The 20783-nt window shown below is 46.4% G+C and overlaps 2 protein-coding genes across 3 annotated transcripts in view; one reads left to right on the plus strand and one right to left on the minus strand.

Annotated features, from left to right (window-relative positions):
* Positions 1-1210: 1210 nt before the first annotated feature.
* LOC121284597 (secreted phosphoprotein 24-like) lies at positions 1211-4855 on the plus strand. Its single transcript, XM_041200089.1, has 9 exons — positions 1211-1314; positions 1459-1562; positions 1750-1878; positions 2608-2739; positions 2853-2897; positions 3404-3448; positions 4126-4170; positions 4447-4491; positions 4615-4855. Exons 1-9 carry the CDS (start codon positions 1263-1265, stop codon positions 4639-4641), a joined length of 624 nt encoding a protein of 207 aa, XP_041056023.1. The 5' UTR covers positions 1211-1262; the 3' UTR covers positions 4642-4855.
* Positions 4856-12948: 8093 nt separating this feature from the next.
* nme9 (NME/NM23 family member 9) overlaps positions 12949-20783 on the minus strand; it is a 93684-nt gene continuing 85849 nt past the window's right edge. Inside the window, exons 18-20 of one of the 2 annotated variants that reach the window (XM_041201310.1) lie at positions 19672-19731; positions 17237-17341; positions 12949-13434 (exon numbers count right to left, since the gene is read on the minus strand). In XM_041201310.1, coding sequence (XP_041057244.1) covers positions 13301-13434; positions 17237-17341; positions 19672-19731 — 299 coding nt within the window. In that variant the 3' untranslated portion in view covers positions 12949-13300. The remainder of the gene's footprint in view (positions 13435-17236; positions 17342-19671; positions 19732-20783) is intronic. The other variant, XM_041201311.1, reaches the window with a different exon arrangement.

Raw genomic sequence — 20783 nt, forward strand, 5'->3', positions numbered from 1 at the left:
GAGGGGCACAGACTCGATGGGCTGAAGGGGCTTTTTCTGTGCTGTTGACCTCTATGACTCCATGGAATTAGGAACCAGACTCTGTCACGTCACAAGAGAAGATGAACAACACACATGGAGGGGTATGTGATTCGGTTTTGGGTGTGTTCATGCCCGTGTGTCTCTGGGTCTCTGACACCTCAAAGAGAGAGGGAACACACACGAGACAGGCTGAATCAGCTCAATGCCAGTGTTACCCACAGTAAACACAATGGTATACGCTCCTCACTGGGTGTATCTACAACTGCTGTGCAATATCAAACGGGCAATAAATCATGTTGGAGTGAACATCACTGAGGGTTGAATTGAATCTGGATCGATGTCCGAGAGGGGACAGGATCTGCCTGATGTGGTGCTGAGGTATACAGGCCCAGAGTGACCAGCGTCAATGATTGGTCTCTGCTCAGTCAGCTGATCTCAGCTCCTAAGACATGCGAAGAGTGAGAATTGGTGTCTTCATTCCTGGGCTGTGCTGGGATTGGGAACAGCCAGGATTCCCGATCTGCTGATCCCATGTTGTGTGTGTATGTGTGAAATCCGTGTGTGTTTGTTCCCCTGTCGCTGGTGGACAGTGAAATGGCTGATCCACGGTCACTGTCTACACTCAGACATAGACAACAGGCACAGCAGGGTCACAGGTCAGCTGCTGGTCAACATGGAGACAAAGCCCAACAGGGAATGAGCACAGGAGAGGAAAGTAAAGGGAGCAGATGGAAAATGGATCTGGAAAAGACCGAGGAAGACTGTTATCCCAACAATCAGATCCTGCTTTACATTAAACCCACTGGCACAGCCACACGTCAAGGGAGAAAGCAGAGTTTCTGGAGATAATATTTGATGCAGGAAATGGTGTAAATAATGTCACCATTCCCATTAGGGAATAATCCCGGAGTTATTCCCAGTGGACTGAGTGTGACTCTGTTCAAACTGCACATGATCATTTCCTCTCCAGTCCATCAGTTCATATTCTGTGCAATAATCTCTGATCTCACCAAATCTAAACACGATGATGACATTTGGAGGAAGCTTTGCCCATATTCCAGCCCACTTGGCAGCAACTTCCCCTGCCCAGGATAACCAAACACAGCAAATATGTGTCAGTATTTGAATGTGGTGGAGCTGCAGGATATAAAGCCTGAACTCTGCAAGGAAAAGGCAGAGCAAGAGAGAGAAGCAGCTCCTTCACTCTGAGAAAGCAGCCGGATACTCCCACAAGAGGCAGAATGAAATCCTTCCTCCTCACCATAGCTGCTGTACAGATCCTACACTGCTCAGGTAGGTACTGGAGGGAGAGGGACACCTCATAACGCAGCCAGTTATTGGCACTGAGATTCACTCACTGAGATCTTACCCCTGTGGAAAAAGAATTCACTGAAGGATGCGGCAGAGTTTTGGATAACTTTCCTTTTCTCTCTCCAGGAATACCGAGCCCGAAGGATGCCCTGAGAGCATCAGTTATAAAACTGAACAGAATCACCGAGACCACCAACCTGTGTGGGATAACCAGGAGAAGAGTGAAGGATGTAAGTGTGTCCTGGTCTCAGTGTGTTTCACTGTCTAAAGTCTACCAGAATATTAGTGAGTGCAGTTAGACAGGGATTATTAAACAGGAGCAGAATATTCGATTGCACTCACACTGATGGGGGAATCAGCCCTGAGTAACAACACTAGATACAGTCAGTCACTAATGACCTGTTTTCCTCTCATTAGATTTATCGCACAGGAAAATTGTCCTACAAGGTGGATTTAACATTCTCTGTGAAAGAAACTGTCTGCTCCAAGAATTCCGGACTGGAATTTGATGATCCCAGCTGTCGCTTCTGTTCCAAAAAGACTGCGGTGAGTCTGGAGTTATACTGTCACATCAAAGCCCCATGTGTGCGGGGTTATATCATAGAAACTCCCCGTGTCAGTGCTGAGCTGCTAGTGATAAAGTTGTTAAAAAGGGATTAGATTATAAGAGTAAAGAAACTTAATACAATGAAACAGGGCACTGTGAGGCCACTCCTGGAATACTGTGTGCAGTTTTCGTCACCTAAACTCAGGAAGGATGTACTTGTCCAACAGAGTTTGTAACGAAGGATCACAAGACTGGGAATGAGAATGTTGTCCGATGGAGAGAGATGGAGTAGACTAGACCTATATTCCCAGCAGAATGAGAGGTGATCGAATTGACAGTTTGAATACTAAAAGGGATGTATTTGACAGGGTAAATGCTGAAAAATGTTTCCCTAGTGGGAGAATCTAGAACACAGGACCACAGTCTCAGGATAAGGGGTCTTCTATAGTACAGAGTTAAGGAGAAACTTCTTCACTCAAAGTGTGGTGAATCTTTGGAATTCTCTACCCCAGAGAGCTGTGTATATGCAAGACAGAGGTGGGTAGATTTTTGGGAGCTGAGGGAGGTAAGGGATACGAGATAGGGTGAGAAGGTGAATTGAGGTGGAAGATCAGCCATGATCCTATTGAATGTTGAAGCAGGTTGGAGGGGGCTGAATGACCCACATCAGCTCCTATTTCTGAAGTAGCTATTCAATAATTGAAAAGGATTGTGCTTTATTTTGACAGGAGAAAGGTTGGTGCAGAAGCCGGGTGGAATATTTTGCTGATGAGATTTTAGACGTTGATGTGCTGTGTCGAGGTTTGAAGACATTCGACAGCAACAGTGACTCATCAGAGTCGAGTGAAAACAGGATTGAGGTAACATCACAATTCCCCACATCCACACAATGGGATTTCTAACATTCAGATTATTTATAAGATGTCTCATTGGTCACTGTGCTAACCATAGAAATATTCATATTTTATTACAGGTCGAAATCAAATCAAAAGAAATGTCAATCGAGGAATCGCCAGATGTGAGTATAAACTGGGATTTCTGACAGATTATTATCATGTTGATCAGAAATATCAACAAGAACATTTAAAATCCAGGACTTAACTGTGTCAGGGTGGAGTGAGAGACGGAAATTTATTTTAATCTGAGATACTGCGGGAGGGGGAGTCTGAGGCTGAGAATGAATTATTGGCTCTTCCTTGGGGAGCGAGGGGAACTAGATTCAACACAATAAATCCCAATGGATGGAGAATCTCAGTCTCCATGAGTTTCTCCATTGAGTCGACAGCCCCACTGTCCCAGGGCTGCAGTGATTATCAGTGTGGTGGAGAACAGGAGATGTTTGGTGAGGTTTTCTCCACTCCAACAATGAGTCACTGATTCCAAACTCAGAAATACCCCAACTACATAATTCTTCATCTATTATTTAATGTTTCATTTTTTGGACTGTAAAGTTCATAAAATTACTTATAAAATGTCTCATTAATCCCCTGTTCTGAATGTAGAAATGTTAATATTTTATTCCAGGTGGGAAGCAAGTCAATAGAATCTTCACTTGAGGAGTCTCGGAATGTGAGTATAATCTGAGATTTGGTGTCAGATGTTTATCAACTACAATAAACTGTTAAAACCCGGATTCAGCTGCATCAACTCCAGAATCTGAGTAATTTATTTAATTAAATCTCCACCTTGAGACATTGGAAGAGAAGATTCTGATGCTCAATTGCAGTTGAATTTTTCATGTATAGTTAGAGGGTTGTTGGATTGAAGTTATGTGGATGTTTATTACTTTCTGAATTTTGGAATATTCTAGACATAGAGAGAACTCTCTCTCCTAATAACAACCATGATAACAGGAGAGATACAAGAGATGGGTCATGAGTGCAGCATCATTAACATTCTCCTCATCTTATAGATAATAATTACTGGTTTCTCTCACACACTCACCTCAACAGAGACCGATTAATGGAGAATCTCATTCTCTATGAGTTTCCCCATCGAGTCCACAGCCCCACTGTCCCAGGGCTGCAGGGATTATCACTGTGGTGGAGAACAGGAGATGTTTGGTGAGGATTTCCCCACTCCAACACTGAGTCACTGAATCCCAACTCAGATATATCCCAAGTTCATAATTCATCATCTATTATTTTATGTTTATATCTTTGGACTGTAAGGTTTTTAAAAATTATCTATAAAATGTCTCATTATTACTCTGTTCTGAACGTAGAAATGTTAATATTTTATTCCAGGCGGGAAGCAAGTCATTAGAATCATCACTTGAGGAATATCGGAATGTGAGTATAATCTGAGATTTGGTGTCAGATGTTTATCAACTACAATAAACTGTTAAAACCCGGGTTCAGCTGCATCACACCAGAGTCTGGGTCAGCTGTATGTTCTCATGTTAATTAAATGTATGTATGGAGCTCAGACATTTAAAGGATTTACATTTCCTCATTTATGGTTTTAATTATCAAGGGTTTAAAGATAATTTCAATGCTCAATATTTGATATAAATTGTCTCATTGGTTCCCTGTGACAAACAAATAAATCTGAATATTTTAATACAGGTGAAAAGCAAGTCAACAGAAAGATCGCTTGATGTGTCTTCATACGTGAGTATAAATGAACTGTGTGTCCGAGAGTTGCCTCTTGACCATCAACAACAATTAAACATTGACCTCAGATTGTACTCAGTCCATCTGAAAATGACCGTCTGTTGATTCTGTTCATTCCAGGAAGACGATGATGATTCAAGAGGCTGACACTAACCATGAATGAAACTTCTGAAAGACTGAGCTTGGTGTGAACACAAGAAAACCTCATTCTGATTCAAGAAGATGTTATCAATTGTACTTTACTTGTTCATATATCAGGGAGGGGGAGACCTGGGGTTCCTGACTGTACATTTTACTGTAACTGGGAGATTCTGTAGTTTGTAAATGTTCTGTCCTTTGGTGTGTGTTGTTGTCTTGTTTTCTGTGCATCACATTAAAAGTGTAAAGAGAATATTCCCTGCTGTCATTTCTAGCTGATGTTCATTCCGCTCTACATTCCGATTTCAAACATGAGCTTGTTTGCTGGGCACATTCATTCACATTCTCCATCGGGACAGCCCTGCTACATCACCAGGCAGCTGACTGCTGCTCCAATCATCTTTGAGAGTGACTGTTGCATTATCCTGCCAATGCACATTACTCTCTGAGATTATAATACACTCTAAAGAGTCTCATCACTATAGCCATAGCATTACATTGTCCTCTTGAAAACAGACAAATAAATGACCTTTCTTGTAGAAAATATATTTTGTGTTTCACTCAGTGTTTACTGCCTTCGATTCTAATTCTTTGCGATGACAATATTTTCTCTAAAATTAACTCGGGCCAAATTGTGCCCAATCAGTATCCCTTTAGGGAGGTAATGGATTCAACATTGATAAGGTTACAGATATTGTGATGAAAGTGATACTCCTGAATGGGCTCACAACCCGCTAAACTTGTTGGACAACTCACGCTCCTTAAGGAAGTTCACCTCCAAGTTGTGAAGCAAAAGCACTTGTGGTGAGAGGTTAGGTGGGGCAGTTCTTGCCCAGGACCAGAGTTAAATATGTGGGGGCTGTCACTTGGTGCTGGATGGTATGGCTGTGTGTGTGGCATTATAAACATGACAGTGTGGGTTGCAGGCAGACACTATCCTGCCCATGTAAAAGATTTTTCCTCACCATTTTATTCGACAGTGTCAGGCACTTTGTAGGTTATTTGAGAAAAACTGTTTCTTCTTTCAAAACTGTAAAAAGTCTATGAAGAAATGTTCCAGATGGTTAACAGTTGAGGTTGTGGGTTAACAATTTAGTGTAATCGGTCCCTCCTGTCTCGAATAGAGTGTCTGACAGGATTGAACACGGCCAACAAAATTAAGCCGTTTTTTTTGGAATGCGGTGATGTTTAATTAGTAGAAATGTTATTGCTTTAACACAAGAATAGATCACCTGTACAATCAACCTTCAGACAGAACTTACGGGCTGAGTTTTCCTGTCAGTGTGCGAGAGTCGGGCCCTGCGCGTCCCCATGTAAAATGGCGCATGGTGACATCGGGCGAGCGTCCTGACATCACCGCGCGCCATCGTGAAACTTCACTGGGCGGGCGCGCGATGATGTCTGATGCGCGCCCGCCATTAATTAACGGGCCACTTAAGGCCCTTGACTCACCAATCGACGCCGATTTCTTGGCGCCCGTGCGATCGTTGGGTTGGCGCATGGGCACAATGGGCAGGCGGATAGGAGACATTTGTATTAACCTCATCCAGGGGCGGGATAAGAGGGCTGAGTGGGGTCGCGAGTGTGCTCTGTCAAATACTTATTGCTGAAAGTTACTGATACTTGCCTGTGTGATCTGCAGTACTTCAAAACGCATCCCAGCTGCTTTGTCTGGACTCACAGCCTCCAGGTTAGCACTCTGCAGTGAGGAATCTTTTCTGGGCCTGCAGGTTTCAGGAAACCTTCCCTTAGCCTGGGAATGGGAGCTGATCTGTCCACTGGTGGCAGCTTCTCTGAGGAGGAAGGGAGGGCTAGAAGAGGGAGGAGGCCAGGAGTGTACATTCAGCCTCCAGAGGAGGCACCTTTGGGAGGCCAGGCGCAGGCACAAGGGGCGCAGGGCTAAGAAATTGTCCAGGGTGCAAGGGGCCACAGAAGATGCCACTATCCTGCTGCCAGGGTTTACAGGCGGAGAAGCAGCTCCCTCAATATGTCTGAGGTGCAGCGCCGAAGGAGGCTCCGCCTCTTAAGGGAAACAGTCAACTATATCTGTCAGATAAAAACAAAAAAACTGCGGATGCTGGAAATCCAAAACAAAAACAAAAGCAGAATTACACATCTTCCCTTCACCCCCCGCTATCGGCATTCCGTAGGGATCGCTCCCTCCGGGACACCCTGGTCCACTCCGCCATCACCCCCTACTCCTCAACCCCCTCCTATGGCACCACCCCATGCCCACGCAAAAGATGCAACATCTGCCCCTTCACTTCCTCTCTCCTCACCGTCCAAGGGCCCAAACACTCCTTTCAAGTGAAGCAGCATTTCACTTGCATTTCCCACAACTTAGTCTACTGCATTCGTTGCTCCCAATGTGGTCTCCTCTACATTGGAGAGACCAAACGTAAACTGGGCGATTGCTTTGCAGAACACCTGCGGTCTGTCCACAAGAATGACCCAAACCTCCCTGTCACTTGCCATTTTAACACTCCACCCTGCTCTCTTGCCCACATGTCTGTCCTTGGCTTGCTGCATTGTTCCAGTGAAGCCCAACGCAAACTGGAGGAACAACACCTCATCTTACGACTAGGCACTTTACAGCCTTCTGGACTGAATATTGAATTCAACAACTTTAGGTCGTGAGCTCCCTCCCCCAACCCCACCCCCTTTCTGTTTCCCCCTTCCTTTTTTTTCCAATAAATTATATAGATTTTCCTTTTCCCACCTATTTCCATTATTTTTAAATTTTTTAAAATCTTTTATGCTCTCCCCACCCCCACTAGAGCTATACCTTGAGTGCCCTACCATCCATTCTTAATTAGCACATTTGTTTAGATAATATCACCAACTTTAACACCTATGTGTTCTTTTGTTCTATTGTTGTTGACATCTTTTGATGATCTGCTTCTATCACTGCTTGTTTGTCCCTACAACCACACCCCCACTCCACTTCTCTCTCTCTCTCTCTCTGCCCCCCCCACACACCTTAAACCAGCTTATATTTCAACTCTTTCTTGGAATCGAACTCAAGTTCTGTCGAAGGGTCATGAGGACTCAAAATGTCAACTCTTTTCTTCTCCGCCGATGCTGCCAGACCTGCTGAGTTTTTCCAGGTAATTCTGTTTTTGTTTTCGTTTTATATCTGTCAGATGATTGGCCCTGAGATCTCCCCTAACTGTGTGGGTGGACACACCATGCCAGCGGCTCTGAAGCTCACAGCTGCCCTCAACATCTTTGCCTCTGCCTCCTTCCAGGGGTCAGTGGGTGATCTTTGCGGTGTCTCCCAATCATCTGTCCACACTTGTGTCAAGCAGGTTACAGATGCTCTGTTCAGATGGGCATTGACCTTCTTCCACTTCCGCTGTGACCAGGCCAGTCAGACACAGCGAGCCAGAGGCTTCGTGGCCATTGCTGTCTTCCCCCGTGTCCAGGGTGCTATAGACTGTACACATGTGGCCATCAAGGCTCCAGCAGGTGAGCCCGGTGCCTTCGTCAACAGGAAGGGCTTCCACTCCATGAACGTGCAGATAGTGTGTGACCACAGGATGCTGATTCTACAAGTCTGTGCAAGGTACCCAGGCAGCTCCCACGACACCTACATCCTCAGACACTCCCAGGTGCCGGGGCTCTTCAGTGATCCAGCCCGGCTGGATGGATGGCTGCTGGGTGACAAGGGCTATCCCCTCAGTTACCGTGGAGACAATGACAACGTACATCCCTGTCCCCCGGATCATTATGTGCTCATCCTTCCATAAGCAATGATCAAGTCAATGTTGCGAACTTCAATCACTGAACATTCAGCACGGCTGTGGCTGTTGGGAGAACAATGGTGACCTCAGTGTGGACAAACATACCTGCCTGGGGCACCCCACCCTCACTGACACCAGTGGGCCTGGGCGCATGGCCCCTCTCCAGATCTAGGGCCTCCTGCTCGAATTGGCTGAGAATCGCTAACTGTGCCGGCCCTCCACCAGTCCTCACCCACTCGGCGGCACAGTACGTATCCTTCTCCTGAAAAGGAGAGAAGAGCATTGATTAGTGCTACTTGTACCTGGACTCTCTTTGTGGACGGCCCACCCCAACCAGAGTGGGACATATCAGGGCTCCAGTACCTCCTCACCCCGCTGCTGACGAACACTCACACAAAGATGCTGGACCTGTTCCCTACTCCCACCACCCCCTCGGCCACAAGCTGCCTATATCACACGGTCTAACCTTCCATAACAAGGAAGCCAAGCACGTGGACTGCAGATCGATCGGTGCCAACGCCACCTTGAAGCTCCCCTCCCAGCATCTCATCACCCTGACTTTGACATGTCCTGTTGTTCCAGCTCTGTGCCCAGGTGCAGCTCCTCCAGGCTGCCCCCAAACCAGTCATGTGGGTCTCAGTGTACCACATGCTGTGGGGGCAGAAACCATCTCTTCACCAGCCTCTCAGGGTGACCTCGGCATGGGCAATACCTGCTGGCCCACCCAGCGAAGGACACAGGCCGTTAATGATTTAATGCAGTCACTACACTCAGACTTGCAGGGGTTGGGGAGGCAGCAGGGGGTAAGCTGACCTACTGGGTTAAGTGCCCAATGCCAACATGGTCCTCACCCTGCCAGAGCACCACGGGTCATTGAAGCGCTTGTGACACTGGATCCAGGTGCGCCGCACCACATTGCAGGAGCTCACCACCTCCTCCCAGGCACGTTTCATCATGTGGAGCAGCATCCTCCTCCTGTACTGGGGGACTAACTCCTCCCACCGTACTGCCACCTCCTCGAGGAGGGCAGCAAGGCAGTCATCCGAAAAACAAGGGGCACCGTGGCTCTCCCGCTCTACCCTCCAGCCTGGTCTGTCCCACTGCCCTACATTCCGGCCTGGCTTGTCCCACTGCTCTACCCTCCGGCCTGGTCTGTCCCACTGCCCTACCCTCCGGCCTGGCCTGTCCCTCTGCTCTACCCTCCGGCCTGGTCTGTCCCACTGCCCTACCCTCCGGCCTGGCCTGTCCCCCTGCCCTACCCTCTGGCCTGACCTGTCCCCCACTGCCCTACCCTCCTGCCTGGTCTGTCCCGCTGCTCTACCCTCCGGCCTGGTCTGTCCCACTGCCCTACCCTCCGGCCTGGCCTGTCCTGCTACCCTCTGCTGAGCCCTTCCACTTGCCATTGTGAGCTGCCTTGCACAGGCTGCCAGCGTTTCTGATAAACAGGTTGCCATTGGACACGGCAGACAGTGCACTCTCTCCACCGCCCACCCACTCCCACTATCCTCGGGAGTCGGGCATTACGCTTGAAGAGCCTTAATTGGCGCGCCCGTTTAAAATGGCGGCACGGACCTGATTGTGGGCAACGATCAGGACCCCGCTCCACCCCCCCACTTCCAAACAGAAAATTCTGCCCCACGGTGCAAATCTTGAAATGGTGAAAACATTTATTCTTTCGGCCCGTTTCCTGTCTCGCTCCTTTGATTTCTTGATATTTTGCTGGATTATTGTTCCCCCCATCTTACACCTGACTCCAGCCGCTGACCCTTATGGCTGTTATCCTGTTGGGATCGCACTGTGTGTGGTAGCTCTTACCTGGAACAATGAGTTCCTCAGGATCAAAGAATTCAAATTCTTAAATGTTCGAGGCCAATCGTTCAACCATTAAATGCAGGGAATGAACTTTTGCCTCTGTTACTCACAGCATCTTCTTCCCTTTTATGCCTCATGATCCCAAACTCACACTCAAACTTATTCTCACTGAGCACCTTCGGCAAAAGAGAATTGGGGGAAAAGAACAGGTGGGATAAAGAATGAATGGGAAACGGATCCTAAGTGAGGGAGAGTTTGAGGAAGCAATGCTCCTTCTCTCACAGTTTGCTGGGAAATTTGCTTGGGGATTTCTGTGCAATGTTGCCATAACCTCAACCAAGATATGGGGACAAAAGCAGGGGAGGAAATAAATACAATAACTATCACTAGAGAAAAAGTACTAATGAAACTAATGGGCCTAAAGGCCAATAAGTCCCTGGACCTGATGGGTTGCATCCTGGGATATTAAAGGAAGTAGCTACAGAGATAGTGGATGCACTGGTCGTAATCTTCCAAGAATCCTTAGATTCTGGAAAAGTCCCAGAGGATTGGAGAATAACCAATGTAACAACCTTATTCAAAAAGGGAGACAAAAAACAGGTAAGCTAACTGGCCTTTGGTTACCTGTTTTTTGTCTCCCTTTTTTAATAAATGTTAGAGTCTATTATAAAGGGTGCAATAGCAGAGTATTTAGAAATACATAATCTCATCAAGCAGAGTCAGCATGGCTTCATGAAGGGGAAAATCATGCCTGGCAACTTTATTACAGTTCTTTGAGGAGGTAACAAGCAGGGTAGATAAAGGGGAACCAGTAGATGTAATATATTTGGATTTTCAAAAGGCATTCACTAAGGTACCACACATCTGGTGTTAGGGGTAGTATATTAGCATGGATAGAGGGTTGACTAACTAATAGAAGACAAAGTTAGGATAAGGTGAGCATTTTCAGGATGGCAACCTCTTATTAGTGGAGTGCCACAGGGAGCAGTGCTAAGGTCACAATTATTTACAACATACATTGATGACTTGGATGAGGGAAATGAACATAATGTCACTAAGCTTGTAGATGACACAAAAATAGGTGGGAGGGCAAGTGGTGAGGGTGACACAAGGAGTCTACAGAGGGATACAGACAGGGTAACTGAGTGGGCAAAAACTTGGCAGATGGAATATAATGTAGGAAAATGTGAGGTTCTGCACTTTGGCAGGAAAAATAGAGGAGCTGAATATTATTTAAATGGAGAAAGACTGCAGAATGCTGCAGCACAGAGGGATTTGGGAATCCTTGTGCATGAATCCCAAAAAGCTAACATACAAGCTCAACAGGTAATAGGGAAGGCAAATGGAATGTTGGCCTTTATTTCAAAGGGAATGAAGCATAAAAATAGGGAAGTCTTGCTAAAACTATACAAGGTACTAGTTAGACCACACCTAGAACACTGTGAACAGTTTTGGTCCCCTTATCTATGAAAAGATATACTGGCGTTGGAGGCAGTCCAGAGAAGGTTCACTAGGTTGATGACGGGTATGGAGGGATTTTCTTATGAGAAGAGGTTGAGCCTGTACTCATTGGAGTTTAGACGAATGAGAGGCGACCTTACTGAAACATATAAGATTATTGGGGGGCTTGACAGGGTAGATGCTGAGAGGTTCCTTGTGGGAGAGTCTAGGACCAGAGGGCATAATCTCAGAGTAAGGGGGCACCCATTTAAAACAGAGATGAGGAGGAATTTCTTCACTCAGAGGGTAGTGAATCTGTGGAATTCTTTACCGCAGAGGGCTGTAGAGGCTGGGTCATTAAGTATATTCAAGGCTGAGATAGACAGATTTTTAATCAGTAATGGAATCAAGGGTTATGAGGAAAAGGCAGGAAAATGGAGTTGAGGGTTATCAGATCAGCCATGATCTCACTGAATGGTGCAGCAGACTCGATGGGCCGAATGGCCTTACTTCTGCTCCTACATCTTATGGTTTTATATGTTGGAATCCACATATACATGGATAAAATTCACAGACACCCTCCCAGTCAAACGACAGCAGCAAAAGCAGCTCCAAGGAAATTCTCGGCGTTCCAGGTTCTAATACATCCAGAAGCGGGTGAATTACCCCGCAGGGGGCTGGGTGCGGCAGGGGGTAACAGTGCAGGCAGTGATTTCTAGACCAATCATTTCAAATATTGGTGTAAAATTTCTGTACAGGTAACATTGGGACACACATCAATATGTTCAAGGAAACATCAGGAGAAAGGGAGCGCTTGGCCACCACCATATCTTGCTAGGGGTCACCCTTGTTCTGCCGGAGAGGGGGAGCAGGACATGAGGCCAGGCACAGCCACACCAGCTATGGGTACTGGACAACCCTCCCCCTGTGAATCTCCTCCACCAGGACCTGTGCACTCTCTCCCTTGGTCCACTGTGTGCCAGACAGTGCACTCCATACCTTCAGTGGAAGTGGGTGTGGGGACCCCACATATACTTAATGCCTCCACAAAAATTGCACCTAATCAGCACTTGAGTGTTAAACCTGCAGGTTAGGATCTCCAGGCAAGTTCTAGTTCTGGCAATTAGTGATTAGGACCAAAATGACACGGTAAAGCTGGACTTTAAAACAGCAATGTCTTACTAGTGCCACACCTCATTCTCACTTTCACACCAAAATAATCTCATTAATCTTTCAAACACAATTTGAAATGTCACAACTTTTTGCGTTTATACCTTTTCTTTATTTTATGGGTTTTATGCCCTATAACTGGTGTCAGGTGTGAAGAGGGGGTAGTATTGTCTGTGACATTTCTCCATTAGTGAATGAAACTCCAGGTGCAGCCGCACAGTCACACTGAACAGTCACTGGGAGGAAGGGATGTCAATAGCTGCTCCTCCTTCACCCTCTGAGATCGGGGAGTCAGAGTGAAAGAGGAAAGACAAGGAAAGATGCATTGAAAGGATTCGAGATGATGGCAGGTGCACCAGCCAGTGAACTCTGTTATTATTCAGTCCTGCATAGGCAGAGCCTGTCAACATTAGTGTCTCTGAGACCGATTTGAAGACAGTGATGTACTTTCTTTCTGTATTGGGACCTGTGGGCACAGCGCCAGTCATAGTTCTCTCTCCCCGCTACAGAGAATCTCTCCTGGAACCATTACCATCACCGTCCACTTTCTCCTTCTCTGTCGATTCATGTGATAGACTCTTCTGCGAACTCTCGTTCACAGTGCTCTGTGAACTGCCAGTGAGTGAGTCTACAGGAGCTGGAAGAAAGAGAGGAAGGTAAAGACAGTATTAGTATTTAAATTTCAAGGAAATGTGTGCATGTGTCTGAGTGTGTGTGTGTGTGTGTGTGACTGTGTGCACATATGTGTGTGTGTATGTGACTCTGTGTGCGCAAATGTGTATGTATGTCTCTGTCTGTGTTTGAGTGTGTGTGTATGTATGTGTGTGTGTGAGACTGTGTGTGCGTGCATGTATGTGTCTGTGTTTCAGTGTGGGTGTATGTATGTGTGTGTGTGTGAGATTGTGTGTGTGAGTGCATGTGTATGGATGTGTCTGTGTTTGTGTTTGAGTGTGTGTGTGACTGTGTGTGAGTGTGTGTGTGACTGTGTGTCTGTGTGTGTTTGAAGGGAAGTTTTAATGTGTTAGCCCCATATTTACCTTCATTATACAACTCAGCCTGAATTTGGTTTGAGCCCAATGGTGGGACAGTCTATAGGGCTTTGATGGTCTGAATTATACAGAATCATGCAATACTATTACCCAGGTGCCACTAGTAGTCTTTTTTTTCCACTCTTTCATAGGACACAGACATCGCTGGCAAAGCCAGCATCTGTTGCCAATCTCTAATTGCTCTTGAGAAGGTGTTGGTGACTCTCCTTCTTGGGCTGCTGCAGTCCCATCTGTTTTAACCTCAACTTTTCTGTAGTGGTTTGATACAACTGAGTGTCTTGCTCGGTCATTTCAGAGGGCAGTTAAAAGTCTACCACATCGCTGTGGGTCTGGAGTCACATGTAGGCCAGACCAGGTAAGGATGGCAGATCTCTGGTGAGCCAGATGGGTTTTTATGATAATCGATAATAGTTTCATGGTCACCGTTTCCGAGACTGGCTTGCAGTTCCCAATTTATATTAATTAGTTGAGTTGAAATTTGAATCCACGTCCCTGAACATTAGCCCGCACCTCTGGATAGTGACATTATCACAAGACCACCATCTCCCTTTAAGGGTGGACAAGCTGTTTGATTGCAGAGATACTAGTGAGAGTGAGTCAGAGCACTCCAGTATAGAAGCAGCCAGTATCTCAGGCAGCTACAGCCACCTGACAACAATCTCCTGCACAAATCGAGATGATTTATCAGCCACCATGCTATCATTCATATGCCAGTGAAGGATATCAGCAGAGTGTATATAAGGATATGTACACATAACAGAATATTTTACAGTTTGGTTTCGCATTTCCCAGATAACGTACCTAGTGAGTTTAGCACTGACTACACAAATTACTGGAAAGATTTTCCCCGAAGTCTGATAAGAACATATTAAATAGGTTTCCAATTTCCAATTTCCTCCCTTACTCACTTGGCATATGTTAGAGTCTGATTCCACAACCATTCCAACGTTCAGCTAATTTTGTCACAGCTCATTGGGGATAGTGCGCTGTAATATCAAGCCCCATTGTTCCCCGAGTCATGTCAAATGGGAAAAGTTTGACTAAACCACCAGATTTCCCCAATTCTACCCGACTGTTTAATTTAGGTTAACATAATACGAGCACCAGGTTTGTAAACTTGCTAAGTAAATAACTGTTTATTGAACAAACTGTTGTTGACCAGTGTCTCTTAGTGATTTTTCCCCTTTGCCTCTTGACAGGGGTTTTCAGAGAGAGAGCAGGTTATAGAGATATGAGGAGAAAAACCCAGCTAGCTATTATTGTAGAATTACTGGAATCTTCCACACACAGGAAAAAGAGGCTTTAGGTCTTGTTCCTTTCAAGCCAGGAGCTATTCTGCTGCACTCACACAAAACCTGGTCACCTGGTCAAGAGCCAATTAAAATGCTATTGTCAGGCAGCTCCCTTGGTCCAGGACTCCTTGCCAGCACCATCCTGTCTTTCATGGCACACTCTGTTCCAGGACTGCAACATTGTATATATCTCTCATCCTGTTCCAGTGGACTTGTCTTTCAACTACAGCCATTGTAATTCTATTTCACAGTCCAACAGAAAATAAAAAGATATATTCCTTACAATGTCCTTACCCCAAAGGTCATTCTTCCCATGTGAGATTGACAAGTGAGTGAGATGACCAACAGCCCAAAGTAAATGTTATTAAGATAATTGACCCATTATGAGTGTCAGGCAGGATTTCTCAGTATAAGAGGACAGAGAACGTTAGTGTCCACAATGGTCTTATCCTCAACCAAGTCCAACTTTCCACTAAAGTGGTCAGGAACAGGAAGCCCAGGCTGATTTGTTTGTTGTAACCTGGATCTTGGAGACTCATTGTAACATTGTGGCTGGCTCAGTATAGAGGGAGCCACAGGTCTGGCTGGGCCATTCGCAGATCTCAGTCACTCGGTCCCCCACACACCATGAGCCCCGGGTATTTTTAGAGTTAATGCCTCAGAGGCTTGTTCTGACCTTGTTCCCCAGGGTTAGACTCTTACTGTAATTTTCCCATTCGCCCTGAGATATTAACTGATCCACGCAGACATGTTCACGGAGGTAACTGAAAGAACTGTAGGGTCTTTACTTACTCTCCCTGTCTGCTGTAGCTTCTCTGCTGCCCCCACAGTTTCACAGGGGCAGTGAGGAATCTATGTGGTGACAAAACAATAAGATAACATATTAAATTTAATGAGATTCTATTTTGAATTGCTTCTAATCCCTGACTTTATGTGACATTGAACAGCACTGCCTATTTTCTGATTAATTTTCCACTAAACTCAAGTTCTCACTGCCTATTCCAGTTGTTACATTTATGACGAGACCTCAGTGATGGCATGTGGAAAGTAAATCCACTGCTTGTGAAATGCTTTGAAATGCCCAGGGGGTGAGTTAAATACAAAATCATTTTTACTTTAAAAAAATTTCAATCAGAATCTCATTTTTGAAAGTGAACTAACTATATCCTTCCACCACCTGGAAGTTCCCCTCCAAGTCACTCACCATCCTGACTTGGAAATACATCGCCGTTCCTTCACTGTCACAGGGTCAAAATCCTGGGAACTCCCTCCCTAACAGCACTGTGGGTGTACCTACACCACATGGACTGCAGCGGTTCAAGAAGGCAGCTCACCACCACCTTCTCAAGGGGCAATTAGGGATGGGCAATAAATGCTGGGCCCAGCCAGTGAAGCTCACAATGAATAAATTTTGAAAATCATCATGTCGAGTTTAATAAAAGGTATTTTGTTTGAAGTCTCAGGATATTGATACTGATGATGTATTTATGAAAGACACAAGAATGCCTGCATGTTTATATTCTACGGGTGACTTGCCATGATGGTCTCCAGCTCTGACACTAGTTTTTACAGTCACATTGTTAGCACAATGTTTATCTGCTTGACTTTGAACAGGTTAATCTTTTCTAAAGAGTCATTCAGGGAGTTCTGACAGGCGGGCACAGCCATGCTTATGGGTGAATGTAAAGAACCAGAGTAGCGCTGGGGGAGTACTCCAGTGTTTCCTGCTCAAAATCAGCCAGGGTTTCAGCTTCTGATGACTATAGAATGAATCTATAAACTGGAAAAGTATGGATGTGTGGGCTGCTGAACAGGATATGATCAAATTCAACTGTGATGTCTTTGTTGGTTCAATAATCTCCCAATATTTAATGTCTAGACTCCAGATTGTGAGTGGTAAGTAGCTGCTCATAGATATGGTCCCCAGCAAGAATCTAGGGGTGAGACCGGTCTACGCTCGCTATGTGGAATGGATCACAGCTCCAATGAAGGAGGAATCAGTTGTGGTGTAGAACACAGTGCTTTCTGTGTGTAATGTGGGCACAGCGCCAGTCATAGTTCTCTCCCCACTACAGAGAATCTCTCCTGGAACCATTACCATCATCGTCCACTTTCTCCATCTCTGTCGATTCATGTGATAGACTCTTCTGCGAACTCTCGTTCACAGTGCTCTGTGAACTGTCAGTGAGTGAATCTACAGGAGCTGGAAGAAAGGGAGAAAGGGAAAAAAAATACTTGTGTTATAATCCAGTCATCACTCAGCCTGCTTATTGCCACCTCCCTCACATCATCAGGCTCCACCCCCTGTCTCAGCTCATCTGCTGCTGGAACCCTCATCCATGCCTTTGATGCTTTTCTAAGGCACATCTGGCTGGTGTCCTACATTCTACCCTCCAAAACTCTGCTGGCCCCCGTGTCCCAACTCACACCAAGTCCTGTTCACCCATCACCCCTCTGCTCGCTGACTTATATTGGGTGCCAGTTAAGTAACGCCTCGATTTTGAAATTCTCACCCCTGGTTTCAAATCCCACCATGGCCTCACCTCTCCCTAACTCTGTAACCTCCTCCAGTCCCACAACCCTCCGAGGTCTCTGAAATTTCAGCCCCTCTAATTCTGGCATCCCCGATTTCCATTGTTCCACCATTGGTGGACGTGCCTTTAGCTGCCTGGGCCCTAAGCTTTGGAATTCCCTCCTCAATCCTCTCCACCCCTCCACCTTTAAGGTGCTCCTTAAAACCTACTCTCTGACCAACCTGTTGGTCGTCTGACCTAATATCTTCCAATGTGGCTCAAGGTCATATTTTGTGTGATAACCCTTGAAGCACCTTGGGACGTTTCGCTACGTTAAAGGTGCTATATAAATGCAGGTTGTTCCTTTTTTGCAATTTAGTTCCAAAGGACAAAGTGTGAGTGTGTGAGTGTGTGAGTGTGTGAGCGTGTGAGTGTGTGAGCGTGTGAGTGTGTGTGTGTGTGTGAGTGTGTGTGTGTGTGAGTGTGTGTGTGTGTGAGACTGTGTGTGTGTGAGACTGTGTGTGTGTGAGACTGTGTGTGTGTGTGTGTGTGTGTGAGACTGTGTGTGTGTGAGACTGTGTGTGTGTGTATGTCTGTGTGTGTGTGTATGTCTGTGTGTGTGTCTGTGTGTGTGAGACTGTGTCTGTGTGTGTGTGTGTGAGACTGTGTCTGTGTGTGTCTGTGTGTGACTGTCTGTGTGAGACTGTGTGTGACTGTGTCTGACTGTGTCTGTGTGTGTGTGTGACTGTGTGTGTGTGTGACTGTGTGTGTGTGTGTGTATGTGTGTGTGTATGTGTGTATGTGTGTGTGACTGTGTGTGACTGTCTGTGTGAGACTGTGTGTGACTGTGTCTGACTGTGTCTGTGTGTGTGTGTGACTGTGTGTGTGTGTGTGTATGTCTGTGTGTGTGTATGTCTGTGTGTGTGTATGTCCGTGTGTGTGGATGTGTGTATGTGTGTGAGACTGTGTGTGACTGTGTCTGTGTGAGACTGTGTGTCTGTGTGTGTGTGTGTCTGTGCGTGTGAAAGTGTGTGTGTCTGTGTGTGAAAGTGTGTGTGCATGTGAAAGTGTGTGTGTCTGTGCGTGTGAAAGTGTGTGTGTGTGTGTGAAAGTGTGTGTGCGTGTGAAAGTGTGTGTGTCTGTGTGTGAGTGAGTGTGTGTGTTTGTGTGTGAAAGTGTGTGTGTCTGTGTGTGAAAGTGTGTGTGTCTGTGCGTGTGAAAGTGTGTGTGTCTGTGTGTGAAAATGTGTGTCTGTGCGTGTGAAAGTGTGTGTGCGTGTGAAAGTGTGTGTGTCTGCGTGTGAAAGTGTGTGTGCGTGTGAAAGTGTGTGTGCGTGTGAAAGTGTGTGTGCATGTGAAAGTGTGTGTGTCTGTGTGAGTGAGTGTGTGTGTCTGTATGTGAAAGTGTGTGTGTCTGTGCGTGTGAAAGTGTGTGTGTCTGTGCGTGTGAAAGTGTGTGTGTGTGTGTGAAAGTGTGTGTGTCTGTGCGTGTGAAAGTGTGTGTGTCTGTGTGTGAAAGTGTGTGTGTCTGTGCGTGTGAAAGTGTGTGTGTCTGTGTGTGAAAGTGTTTGTGTCTGTGTGTGAAAGTGTGTGTGTCTGTGTGTGTGAAGGTGTGTGTGTCTGTGTGTGAGTGAGTGAGTGCGTGTGTGTGCATATGTGAGAGAGAGGTAGTTTTGAAGGGAGGAATTTGTGGTTGAAGTATTGGTGAGGCGCTCAGCTCACAATGATTTAGCTGGTTGTCAGACAGCAGCTTCAGGTGACTGTGTTTGCTCAGTTAAACATGGAAATGAGGAAGTGATTATCTGAGATTTCCAGATCCTCCAGAAGATGTGTGATTCTGGTACCTCACCCCAGCATTCAGCAATCAGGTACATTGAACAGCAGGAATGTGTAATATTTACCCATCAATATCCTCTAAGCTAGCCAGAAAAAGTGCTGCCTGGTCACGGGATGAAGGAGATGAACTGAAATGGTGGGGCTGCAATGTTGAAGAGTGTAAAGATGAAAACAGCTGTGCCTACCCTCAGCATTGACTGCAGCCTTTCCTGTTGTCTCCACACTTCCAGCCTCTGGCTCTGGGTCTATCAATGAACAGGAGTCGGAAAGGTAAAATAATATAATCAGATATCTAACTCTTGCAAAGTTGTCACAGGAGACATGACAACTCTGTCAAATTCAGCCTCTCCCCGAAATGACAGTGTTTTTCTGCAGCTGACTCTTGCTGGAGGAGCTGGGATTGGGACTGGGCTCATTCCCCAGTCAATGCTGACAGACAGCAGCTCCACACCCTCCCTCTGGCTGCTCTTGGCTCATTGTGAACATTGAGCTCAGCCCCTGGCCACTTCCTCCAGCACTCACCACTTCTATACCAGAATCCCGCCAGTGTTAACAGCACCCCCAACACGAGTTAGAAACAATGCAGCCTTACAATGACCAGATACACTCCGTGTAAAATTCAATCTCGCGGAAAAGTCACCGTGGTATTTTTGGTTTAAAACTTTGCAATTGTTTAAATACCTCATGGAAAAGTCAGCCTTAGTTTCTCAGGAAGTGCAGGACACATCGGCCTCCCCTCCCCCCTCCCCCGCTCCCCCACCCCTCCAGTCCCCTACCCACTCCCCTCCCCCTCCCGTCCCCTTACCCTCACAGAAAGGGGTTTGCCAGCGAGGGGGGTTGAGTACAAGGGCAGGGGAGCAGCTTTCAGCAGCCACCACCCATCCCCCCCACAACCCCCACTTCTGAAGCTTGGGGGTGTCTCAATCAGGCACTGAGTGCCTTTGAAAGAGGGACCTTCCCAGGAGGGCGCTGACAATCCCGGCAAGATTTGCTGGGCAGACTTCAGGAGGCACAGGAAACCCATGAGCGTTGGTTAGAATCTCTGGGCTATCACTGAATCCTGGTGGGCTCGGCGATAATGACCGGTAAGGGGCTGGTTAATGAGCCCGATTAACCGGCGGACGGGTTCCCCACCTCAGCCCATTCCCGCCGCTGACTAAACGGGGGTCAGGTTTCCTGTCAGCGAGGGGAATGGGTTGCACAGCTCACTCTCTACCCTAGTGGTGGGGGAGGGGGGCAGGCTGGGGCTCTGTTCCATCCCCCCTGATGTCACAGGGCATCAGCAGGTTCACTGTCA

Source organism: Carcharodon carcharias, chromosome 12 (assembly GCF_017639515.1).
Source record: "Carcharodon carcharias isolate sCarCar2 chromosome 12, sCarCar2.pri, whole genome shotgun sequence".
NCBI lineage: Eukaryota > Metazoa > Chordata > Chondrichthyes > Lamniformes > Lamnidae > Carcharodon > Carcharodon carcharias.

What these genes read in the sequence shown, in the direction of transcription:
- LOC121284597 (XM_041200089.1), top strand. Translation starts at nt 1,263, where the DNA reads ATGAAATCCTTCCTCCTCACCATAGCTGCTGTACAGATCCTACACTGC. An exon ending in TCTGTTCCAAAAAGACTGCG is followed by an intron (nt 1,879 to 2,607) that starts GTGAGTCTGGAG and finishes TTATTTTGACAG; the next exon opens with GAGAAAGGTTGGTGCAGAAG. An exon ending in CACTTGAGGAGTCTCGGAAT is followed by an intron (nt 3,449 to 4,125) that starts GTGAGTATAATC and finishes ATTTTATTCCAG; the next exon opens with GCGGGAAGCAAGTCATTAGA.